Here is a 12,525-nt window from a genome sequence, read left to right as displayed (position 1 = left end):
GCTCAAGTTTTGCCCAGTATCTCAGACCACTTCTTGCTGCCTGTGGGATCAAGATGTAGCTCCTTTTCCACTCTCAGCTCCTTTTCCAGCACCATGTCTGCCTACTTGCTGTCATGTCCCATCATGATGAGAATGGACTAAACCTCTGAAACTGTAAGCCATCATTGAAATGTTTTCCTTTATAAGAGTTGCCATGGTCAAGGTGTCTCTTCATAGCAACAGAAACCCTAACTAAGAGAGAAGTCGGTTCTAGGGACTGGGGTATTGCTGTGATAGGCCTAACCATGTTTTTGTTTGGAGGAATTTGGACTTTGGTACTTTGAGTTAGGAAAGCAGTGGAATGCTTTAAGCACTGCTTAATGGGCAATACTAGGAGGAGCATGGAACATTTGAACTGTAGGGACCTGGTTCAAGAGGTTTCAGAGGAGAACTTTAATATCTTGCCTAGAGATTATCCTTGTGATATTTTGGTGAAGGAAGTGGCTGTCTTTTGCCCTTGTCCAAAGAGTCTGCCTGAGGATAAAGTGAAGAGATTCAGATTCTATTGGAAGAGAAAATCTCAAAACAGCCTAGTATTGAGTTTGTTATGTGGTTATTACTGGTCACTCTTATACAGATTTATAATGAAAAGGAACAAGTTGAACATGGAAAAATACAAAATGTACAATCTGAGGAGAAAAGGAGCACCAGGAAGTACGTGATCTGTTTTTTGATTTTGATTTTATAGGGTATTATAGACAAGAGATTGCATGGATCTCAAAAGAGACTTTGAACTTTGGATTTTTAAACATTGTTGAGACTATGATAAACTATGGAGACTTTTGAAGTTAGACTAAATGCATTTTGCATTATGATATTGTTACAAGTTTATGGTGACCAGGGAGTGGAATGTGGTGGTTTGAATGTGATTGGCCCCCATAAGCTCATAGGGAGAAGCATTATTAGTAGGTGTGGCTTTGTTGGAGTGGGTATGGCCTTCTGGGAACACTTATGCTTGGGAGGAAAGCAGCTACATTTACTTGATTTGAAAATGCACAATCAGCATTTCTAATATGCTTATTTTTATAACTAACCAAAAAAATCTTTTAATCCTAATCAATCATCCCCTGTTTACTTTGGCAAGCTGGAGATGACAAGAAAACATCTGTGGGGCACAGACAGCTTCTGAGTTTGTGAAATTTGCTTCTTTGTTCCTATTCAGACCAACTTCCCAAACCCCACAAAACCTTGATTATGACCATCTCCCAGAAAAAAAATTAAAAAAATCAAACCCATAACTATTATTTGTTAATATAAGAAATAACTTATTTTAATTAAATTTGATGAATTGGATGACATTTTAATTTGTGAAATAGTAAGAAGGGGGAGTTTTAAATTATTGCAAGGCATTTTATTTTGTTATTTTTTTCCTCAAAAAATGAAGACCTTTAACAGAAAGATGGTAGAGTAGAAAATATATCCACTAAATATAAATATAAGGTAGATAGCAGATTCCTTATTTCTATTGAAAGTGCCTAATAAATTCATAATCTTAAAAGGATCACTAGTCCTTTGTTTGGTGTTCAGGGACTTTATCATGGACAGTTTTAAGTGTGCTTGCTATTACATCCTTGTACTTGTCTGAAAATATGGAGGGCAGCAGTAGAACCAGCAAAAAACATGGTACCAGAAATCTGCTGTGAAAAAGTAAAATTTCTGTATTTTTTAAAAAAAGATTTATTTATTCTTATTTTATATTTTACGTTTATGAGTGTTTGTTTGCATGTGTGTATGTGCACCACATGTGTGCTTGGTGCCCACAGAGGCAGGAGGAGGGCATTGGATCCTTTAGAACTAGAGTTACAGATGGTTGTTAGGCATCTGTTAGCCAGTGCTGGACACCAAGCCTGGGTCCTCTGCAAGAGCAACAAGTGCTTGTAATTGCTGAGTCTTCTCTTCAGCCCAAATTTTGTATCTTAAAAACATTGAGTTTCTTCACAAAGTAGCTTTCCACACTTTACATATATATGACATCTTAGGTAGCCACATAGACTATCTTTTCAGCATCATGAATCAAACCATAGTTGTCTTCTGTAGTTCTTCATTGAAACATTCGGCCCAAGGGTTTCAAACTTCCCCTTGTGAAAATGTTACACAGCTTAGTCACTATCTTCTATTACATAATATATTTCTATAGAGTTTGACTTGTTTTCCTAAAAGGACAGTGATTCCTGTTCTTAAACTGTCAAGTTGTTACCAAGCAGCTGTGGCTAGGAGGGAGCAAAGTTCCATGTGAATACCATCCTTATATAAACACATTCTCAAACACCTTCCTGAGTGGCCTTTATTTACTCTCCATCAGCTGAAGATAAATGGCTGAGTCCTAAGCAAAGGGTAAATATGCTACTCCCCCACAGCCATGATCTTTTACCCTTTTAGTGGTATTACTGTGATGGGAATAATCCACAGTGGCTTAGTATGACCTACATTAGTTTCTGCATTCTTGAGCTAGCAAAAAGCACTGATTATCTTGACAGTGAAAACAGGGTCCAAGCAGAAGAGATTCTGAAGGCTGGATGATTCTCTCAAACGGCTAAGATAGCTCATTATTTTACAGTCAAAACTGCATGAAGCGATTCCTTCATTTAGCTACATACCTGGTAAGTCAGAGAAGAGAAGGATACATTCATTGAAGCCATTAGCCAAAAGCCGGTCCCGCAGCTGCTGGAGGATGGCTACTCCAATACAGAACGGGAAAGAGGAATTTCCAAGTAGTAATGTATCCCAGAGGTGGAAAATTTTGTGCAGTGGAAATACATCTGTAGAAAGAGTTTAGAAAATGTACTTAAACAAAAACCAAATTTATAAAAAATATAATAGCTGCATTATTATATATACGAGTATTATTACTTCAAGGTCAAGGTTGTTAATTTTAAGAGCTAAAATGTTAAACTGTGCTGATAAAATGCTTGACTATGGTGGTATTGTGTTCCCCAAAATATTGTACACCCTAATAAACTTATCTGGGGTCAGAGAACAGAAAAGCCGCTAGATACAGAGCCTAGAAAATGGTGGCACTCACACCTTTAATCCTAGGAAATCCGTTTGGATCTCTGTGAGTTCAAAGCCACATTGGAAACAGCCAGGCATGGTGACACACGCCTTTAATCCCAAGAAGTGAGCCTTTAATCCCAGGAAGTAATGGCAGAAAGCAGAAAAGTATATAAGGTGTGAAAACCAGGAACTAGGCTGGTTAAGCTTTTAGGCTTTGAGCAGCGCAGTTCAGCTGAGATTCATTCTGGATAAGGACTCAGAGGCTTCCAGTATGAGGAAACAGGATCAGCTGAGGAATTGTCAAGGTGAGTTAGTTGTGGCTTGTTCTGCTTCTCTGATCTTCCAGCATTCACCCCAATATCTGGCCTCAGGTTTGATTTTATTAATAAGTACCTTTAAGATTCATGCTACACTTGACTGTAAATTTTTTTAAAGGATTTTTATTTGTGTGTGTGTGTGTGTGTGTGTTTGGGTGCGTATGTGTGTGCACATGCATGCAAGTGTCTGCGGGTCTATGGAGAACATTAGACCTCCTCGAGCTTGAATTACAGGTAGCTGTGAGCCACCCAATATGGGTGTTGGGAACCAAACTGGTTCTCTGCAAGAGCAGCAAGTTCTCTTAACTACTCAGCCAACTCTCTAGCCCCTGATTCTGTTAACTTACAGCTTCCTAAGGCCCTTTAGTAAACTATTATCAGATGGGTCAGACATTACATTTTCTGACTCCCATTAATAATTAGTATATTTATCCAATTCAGAATTTCTTTTAGTAACATTATCTACACAAGTTTATATCTATAGTTGAACTTTAGAATTGCTTTATGTGTAAGATAATATTTTCATTGTGTATCATAAACAATTGTTTTATTAAATTCCCACCAAAATTCTATTAATTAAAAAATGTAACTTCTTTCTCACTTTATAGTACTGTGAATATCTTTCTACACTATTTCAAATGTTATTTCATTTATCCTGTGTACTGCATTTAAGCATGGCTGTCCATTATAGTCACTGATAAAATGTATAGTAACTGATTAAAGCATTACATAGTCACATAACATGATTAATTTTTAGAGGATTCCCAGTTTAGGAAATAAAACCATGAGTTAATAGAGAACATCTAGAAAGCCAATTCAGCTGAAAACTGGACTCAAAAACATGATGTAAATTCTATAGTTGATGTTGAATTCTCTTCTTAAAAAGGAATAAAGCTGTATATGACATGCAAAATAGATTTTAATCCTTTTCAATGTCTTTTTAATTTTTAAAGCCAGAAGAGTTGAAATTACTGTCTGTAAACAACATCATGTTAAAATTTTATAAAGATGCACAATACATTTATTTAATATTCTCATAAATTTAGAATTCTGAGGAAGAATGAGGCTGTGCTTTAGATAACACTGCAGAAGAAATAGTACTTACGAGTGAACATGGTAAGAAACCAAGGGATGGCATAGAGCTGTAAGTGGACCAGGAGCACAGGACATGGACGAAGAGAAAGTAAAAGGCATAATTAGAATGATCACCAAACTTAATGGTTTAAAACACTGTTTTGTTCTATTCCACTTAATAAAATATGAAAGAATGCAGGTAACTATAGTTATTATCACGAATATATTATTATATTTACCAATGAGTATGCTTATGGCCATGGCCAAACCAAATGCAGTAATAGTAAATAAATTTTAAGTGCATAGGTTTTAGCTGTAGAAAAATTATTTCTCAGATTTTAAAGTTCCTTATGATAGTTAATCTCACATGTTAAATTGACAGAATATTAGGATGTTCAGATTAGGGATTACACATTATTTTGGGTTGTGTCTCTGAGCAGGCTTTTAGGTGGAACTAACTTTTGAAAAAGTGCTAAGTGGATTGCCCTCCCAGTGTGAGTAGGCATCATCCAGTCCACTAAGAATCCTGGAGAAGGAGAGTTCAGGAAGAATTAATGCCCCCTTTCTGTTCTGCCTCTCTACTTGGGCTGGGCATTTCATTTCATCTGCTCCTGTTCTTGGACTGGAACTCTTAATAGCAAGTCTTAAAAATAAAGATAATTTGTGAGTGAATACAGGCTACAATTAAACAAAGGCTTAGACTACCTTCTTAGATAAATATCCTTTCAGCACCTATCAATTATAAATTTATGAGGGGAGTAGCATACCATCTTGGCATTGTATACACAAGAGTATGTACACTATCAAAGGCCAGTCAAGAACTAAAAGTAAAATTATATAGTTTATTAAAATATAAATACTATAGCAAAACAATGAACATTGATTTCTACATCATCTCTGACTTAAGCTGACAGGCTGAGACTTCTTTCCAGAGATGTTGCAAATGTAAACAAGAAAGCTCAGATAGATATGTGGCTTCCTAGCAATTAGTTTGCACTATAAAAAATAATAAGATCTAACAAAGTATAAGTTCTATATCTTAATTTAAATTTAAAAACACAAGGGTGATTTAATTTAAGGACATAACATCAATTATATTACTGCTGATCATTTTGATGAGAGCCAATTGTTTTTCATTAAGAATCTTTGGTCAAATTTTATTAGTGCTTATTATCACATGCTTTGTATAATTCATTCTGAGCACTTTTGTTCATTCACCCAACATAAAATGTTTTGTACTTCTGCAGAGGAACCAGACATGTCAAAGAGACTGAGATGCTTTGTAGCTATGTGGTACAACAGCAGAGCTACAAGCTAGGGTGTTAATGGCAAAGCTGCAGAAGCTGCTGGCCTCATTTTACCAAGATGGGAACTTTCTTGTGGGTAAAGGTTACTTCACTCTTTTATTTATTTATTTATTCAACAAATAGGACTGAACACTTGAGACAAGCCAAGACTGTTAGCAGACACACAGGACAGGCAGTGACCAGGTAAGTCATAGCTCTAAGATCTATGGAGCTGAGAGTAAAGAGCAGCATTTATTCATTTCATAGTTTCTCATTTCATTCCAGTCAGGTTTTTGACTGTATCCACCAAAGAAACTGTTGCCCTGGCCATTGATGGCTTCCATGTTGCTAAATCTCTGTTAATCCTTTTTTTTTTTAATCACTCCAAAAGGTCAGACATTGTTGACCACACCCACTTTATGAGGACACATTTTCTTTACTTGGCTTCTAGACAACACATTGATATAGTTTTCTTCTAACTTTTTTTTTTCACTGCTGCTTATCCATTTTGTTTGTGTGCTTGCTTCTCCCCGCACCCCGAAGTTTCTCTTCATCCTTCTGGTTTTTAAACGCAGTACTGTTACAGTTCAGTTCCTAGAAACTTTATTTTTTTTCTATTTTCTTCAAATACTGATTGTAGTATGAAGACTGGCAAATTTTCAACTCTACTCCAAGCCCTTTCCCATAAATTCCAAACATACATTTCAAAATATCTATTCTATCTGTCTTTCTCTCTCACTCTCTCTTTCTTCACTTGAGCTCTTGAAACTTCCTCCAAACTCTGTACCTCCAAACATACGTTTCTACATCTACATTTAAGTTAAGAGCACTTAAGCACTTAGCACCACTTGCTAAGATAAAAAACAATTTTGCAATCGTTCTTGACGCCTCTCTTCTTAAACACCTTGTATCGGCCACGAGCAGACTTGCTGTTCTCTCTTCAAAATACTTATCTGTGTGTAGTGAGAACTTCTCACCACCTCTACTGCTAACATCCAGATCAGGCCACCACCATCTCATGCCCTGCTTATTCCACAGTTATGACAAACCTACTGCATTCTATCCTTCCCTGCTCTTGGATTTCAGCCAGCAAGGTGTCAGAATGATCTTGTTATGAAATTATATTAGGGATCACTATTCTATTAAAACCATCTTGTTTCTTTGTGGTGCTAAAATAAAGTCAGTGGTGATGATGTATCTGTAATACTCAGTCTTCTTCCCTCCATATCCTACCACGTGACCTCATGCTTGCTCATTGTGCTCCATTTACAGTGGATAATCCTGCAACATCTCTGGTATATATTAAAAATATTTCATGTATGAGAATTTTGCCAGGATGTATCATGTATACCATGCAAGTACCTGGAGGCCAGGGGAGAGAGTCAGATCCCCTGAAACTGGAGTTACACAGGATTGTGAGCCACCATATAAGTACTGGAAAAAGAATGTGGGTCCTCTGCAAAAGTTAACTGCCAAGCCACTTCTCTAGTCCCATTACTTATCTCTTTATCATGTATTTCTTTTTTTCTTTTTATTTTGCAATACACTTCAGTTCTACATATCAGCCACGGATTCCCTTGTTCTCCCCCCTCCCGTCCCCCTCACCTTTCCCCCAACCCCCCACCCCCATTCCCATCTCCTCCAGGGCAAAGCCTTCCCCACAGACTGAGGTCAACCTGGTAGACTAAGTCCAGGTAGGTCCAGTCCCCTCCTCCCAGGCCGAGCCAAGCAATCCTGCATAGGCCCCAGGTTTCAAACAGCCAACTCATGCAATGAGCACAGGACCCGGTCCCACTGCCTGGATGCCTCCCAAACAGATCAAGCCAATCAACTGTCTCACCCATTCAGAGGGCCTGATCCAGTGGGGACCCCTCAGCCATTGGTTCATAGTTCATGTGTTTCCATTCATTTGGCTATTTGTCCCTGTGCTTTATCCAACCTTGGTCTCAACAATTCTCATTCATATAAACCCTCCTAATTCTCACTAATTGGACTCGCAGAGATCCACCCAGGGCCTAGTCATGGATCTCTGCATCCAGATCCCTCAGTATTTGGATGAGGTTTCTAGCAAGACAATTAGGGTGTTTGGCCATCCCATCACCAGAGTAGGTCAGTTCGGGCTGTCTCTCGACCATTGCCAGCAGTCTGTTGTGTGGGTATCTTTGTGTATTTCTGTGGGCCTCTCTAGCACTTTGCTTCTTCCTATTCTCATGTGGTCTTCATTTACCATGGTCTCCTGTTCCTTGTTCTCCCTCTCTGTTGTTGATCCAGCTGGGATCTCCCGCTCCCCCAAGCTCTCTTTCCCTCGACCCTCGCCTTTCACTACCCCCACTCATGTTCAGGCTGTTCATGTAGATCTCAATCCATTTCTCTGTCATTGGGCGATCCCCGTGTCTTTCTTGGGGTCCTGTTTTCCAGGTAGCCTCCCTGGTGATGTGAGTAGCAGTCCAGTCATCCTTGTTCCACATCTAGTATCCTGCTATGAGTGAGTACATACCATGTTTGTCTTTCTGAGTCTGGGTTACCTCACTCAGGATGATTTTTTCTAGATCCATCCATTTGTCTGCAAACCTCATGATGTCATTGTTTTCTACAAAAATGTGAAGGCTCAGGTGTTTGTAGTATTTACCCCTTTAATATATCCAGGGGATATAATAATACATAGCATATAATAGGCACCCAAATATTTGTTTAAACAATGAAGGAAATATAAAATAGAGATATCCAGAATCTAGAATCAAATGCTCCCGAGATGGTACTTTCAAACAGCATGAAAGAATGAAGAAAGGACCCAGTCTCTGACTACTACTGGGAAGAATATTTTCATATTAAATACAGGAGCACTGGAAACATCATCAAATCTACTTTCATAGACACATACTTGGATAACAGTTACTTTTAAAGGGTTTAAAACTAGTAGAGTGAAGATTACTCCAATGATATTAGAAAAGTGATAATCCAGATTCAACGAACATATTTAAGATAACTCAGAGACCCCGAGGTATAGTTACTAGCACCAGATACTTCTTACCAATAAAATTAAGACCAGGGAGATAGAATGATACTATGTAAAGCATAATTCCTCTATTCTTTCTCCATTTTTCTATTTTAAAATTCTTATTTTTTAATTTCCTTTTTTTTTTTTTTTTTTTGAGGGAGATGTCTTGGACTTAGAGATTGAATCCAAGGCCAGGAAAGCATAGTATATCCTTAGCCTTCTTTTAAATTTTTATTTTCAGACTTATCTTACTAAGTTGTCTAGGCTGCTCCCAAACTGAAGGCCCTCTGTATCAAAGAAAAGCTATGAAATTTTGAATCTTTTGCCTCAAACTCCCAAGTAGCTGGGATGACAGACTTGTTCCATGAGGCCCAGCTGAATTCATATCTTTTGTATTAAGCAATTTCTCAAGCTACTAGTATAGTTTAAAATAGCATCTGCTATGCATGGGATATTGGAATAAGATAATTTTGAATAACAGATTTTATTTTTGAATGGTTCTAAGTTTTGAAATACTTCATTATAAACACAAAAACATATGTAGTCTCAGCTATTTCACAGTTTCAAGTTAGAAGCTGGAAATCAATAAAATGTCATACATGTTCGGAGTATTCTCCGGATCACAAACGTGATCCGTGAGCCTGACTTGGCAATGTACTTGTCTGCAGCTGTCTGCTAAGTAAATGCTGCCCCCTAGCAACAGCAAGCGAGAACTGGCAACATTTAGCCAGTGTTGTCTGCCCTGTATAATGCCGGCAAAAACAAAGCAAGTGGGCTCATAAATATTTTTCTATGTTATTAATTATTTGAAAAATAGAATATAGTTCCTTCTACCTTGCAATTATAGATATGGTACCTTCTATAAATCTGTAAGTATTTTCTTAAGATATTAATAATCTGTTAAAGCTATGTTGTGAAATATTTTCATCACATAGGAATTATTTTAATCATCACCAATTAGTTATTTGTAATTATGTTTAAAAACACAAGAGTAACAAGAAAACAGAAGAACAATGACATTCTTTTGTTATTCTAAAATTGTCTTGGTCCATTTTGTGTTCCTGTGACATAATTCCACAGACTAGGTGAGTGATAAAAGAATTTTGTCTGACTCCCAGTCTTGGGACCAGCAAAGATGAGGATCAGGCGCATCTGGCTGGGGACTATCTTGGTGCCAGGACACCTGTAGAAGCACTCGTGAGAGAGGCACACAGTGAGAGAGGAAGTGGAAGAGAAAGGAAAAGGAGTGTCAGGTGTGATTTATACAATAATCTAGTCTGTAAGGTCTGTCTCCCCTGTGTGACATATAAATTCTCAAAAAAGTGAGGGTGGTATCCTGTGTTCTAGTCACTGTTTTTACTGGGTTGACATTTACACTAACAGTATAAGGGTTCAAGTGGATAAAGCAGCAGAAATCAAGATAATGGCCCCAAAGTATATGTTATGTTTGTAAAGGGGTAAAATTACAACTCTTTCAAGTTCTTCAGGAATATGTGATGAGATGACTTGGGAGGCCACTGTGCTCTGCACTGACGTGTGAGGAGGAGCGGACAATCACTTGAGCCACGTGGTGCTTTCTTCAGGAGATACTGTTTTCACTTGAAAGAATAACAGAAATAATGCTTTAAAGCTTGGATATTTGATCAACATTTCTCAAAACGTAAGTTAAATAAGCCCTACCACAAGAAACATTTGAGCTGAGCTGAGGATTATAATATCACAAAAGGGGCCAGCCAGGAAGATGGGTTAACAGTTAAGAGTATGTTGTCCTTCCGGGGGGGAGGGGGCGCCTGAATTTGGTTTCCAGACCATGTCAGGCAGTTCACAACTACCTGCAACTCCAGTTGCAAAGGATCCAACACCTCTGGCCTCCATAAGAACCTGCACATATCAGTCGGTGGTGGCGCATGTCTTGATCCCAGCACTCAGGAGGCAGAGGCAGGCAGATCTCTATGAGTTTGAGGCTAGCCTGTTCTACAGAGCTAATTCCAGAATAGCCAAGGACACACAACAAAACCCTGTCTCAAAAAAAAAGAACACTTGCATATATACACATATCCCTCCACAGAGGCACATACTTAAAAATAAAATAAATTTAAAAGAATAAATATTACAAGACTGCTTTCTAATACTTATGTGATTGTGACTGTGTGTGTGTGTAAGTTTGTGATGCACATGTAAGTGGAGGCTAGAGGTTGACATTGGTATCTATATTTGTTAGTTTTTTGAGACAGGGTTTCTCGGTGTTGCTCTGACTGTCCTGGAACTCGTTCTGTAGACCAGGCTGGCCTGCCTCTGCCTTCCAAGTTCTGGGATTAAAGGTGAGATCTACCACTGCCCAGGCGACACCAGTATCTTGATGCAGGCTTTCCCACTTGAATCCAGAGCTTGCTGGTTTGGTTAGTGTAGGATGCCCTGTCTCTGCTTCCTACACATTGAAATCACAGATGGGTCACCATGTTCAGCTGTCAGTTAAGTGAGTATCTGATATCTAAACACTGGTCTTCTTGGTTGCACACCAAACACTGTACCCTCTGAGTGACCTCCCTAACCATTTAATGACTTGTTATATGGTCAGTGATGACATTAACAAATATGATTATTTTGGATTTTGTATAATGAAATGTTTCATAGTTAGTAGATATGAAAACTCAGTGAACCAATATTTTCCAAATTGCTGACACATAACATTACAACATCATGCATGGGTGAAAAAGACATTGAAAATGTAATGGACTGTAATAGAACACAGGATGAAAAATTCACTGATAACAGTTTTAGATTGTACATTTCAAGTCAGCTTAAGACATGCTTTGATACACTTATAACCAAAACAATAAGCGGCAACAAATGGAAGACAGAAGTAGATATGAGAATCCTGTTGTTCTAATTTAGAGACTTAAAAAACAGAAAACAATACCACTCTCTATTTTGAGCAAAACCAGTTATTTTTTAAATATACAATTTTAGTTAACAAGTTGTTATTATTAACATTTTACTGGTTTTATTTATTTATTTATTTATGTACGTATGTATGTATGTATGTATGTATGTATGTGTGTGAGACACTGTCTTGCTATAGAGCCCAGATCTTGGCCTTGAACTCCTGAGATCCCCAGGAACTTGTACCACCATGCCTAGCTAGTTGTTAACAGTCTACATGGCTCAATAGTTACTGATCAGTGAAATACATACACAAAACTCCTGGGGCTTCTCATTAATTTTAAGAACACACAACGACCCTGAGTTGTGAATAGCTCTGGAAACCATATTCCGTTTCCTTTCACTTGCCCATCAACAGTACGAGGATACATTAGATTAGAACACACAACGACCCTGAGTTGTGAACAGCTGTGGAAACCATATTCCGTTTCCTTTCACTTGCCTATCAACAGTATGAGGATACATTAGATTAGAAACACCGCATATCTGGGGATTCAACTGAGAATTTGCTGACCAGCACTTGTTAGATATTTAAATCACAAGTGATTCTTTTAAACAAAAAGTTACTAAACTATTATTTTGTCTTCCCAGGTAGGAATAATAAACCTGTGGTGTCTGAGGTTTGGGCGCTTGCTACGATAGTAGCCAAGCCTTACTATGAAATAGAGCTTAGTAAGTTATTTGCGTTTAAAGGTCATGGGCATTAGAGTTAAAGCAGGCTCATCCCACCAGGTAGACAACAACACCCTTTAGGATTGTAGATAGTCTACAACGGGAATCTTACTTTGGGATATTCTAAATAAAGTATTAATTTTCCTACCTTTCCTTGCAATGTATTTTGATAAAAAATCAAAAGCTCATTGTCAGTAGTCTC

The 12,525-nt window shown here is 37.9% G+C and overlaps 1 protein-coding gene across 3 annotated transcripts in view; it reads right to left on the bottom strand.

The window, feature by feature from the left end:
• Tbck (TBC1 domain containing kinase) overlaps positions 1-12,525 on the bottom strand; it is a 169,716-nt gene that overhangs the window by 77,250 nt on the left and 79,941 nt on the right. For all 3 annotated transcript variants that reach the window (XR_008216275.1, XM_052730057.1, XM_052730056.1), the window contains exons 21-22: positions 4,456-4,492; positions 2,637-2,798 (exon numbers count right to left, since the gene is read on the bottom strand). Coding sequence is in view for 2 of the 3 variants with exons in the window: in XM_052730057.1 (XP_052586017.1) it covers positions 2,637-2,798; positions 4,456-4,492 (199 nt within the window). In the remaining variant the exon portion in view is untranslated. The remainder of the gene's footprint in view (positions 1-2,636; positions 2,799-4,455; positions 4,493-12,525) is intronic.

This window comes from Peromyscus californicus, unplaced genomic scaffold (assembly GCF_007827085.1).
Source record: "Peromyscus californicus insignis strain IS unplaced genomic scaffold, ASM782708v3 Scaffold_9__1_contigs__length_137607984, whole genome shotgun sequence".
Lineage (NCBI taxonomy): Eukaryota > Metazoa > Chordata > Mammalia > Rodentia > Cricetidae > Peromyscus > Peromyscus californicus.
The sequence above is the reverse complement of the archived record's forward strand: the minus strand, read 5'-3'. Positions and strand labels throughout refer to the sequence as shown.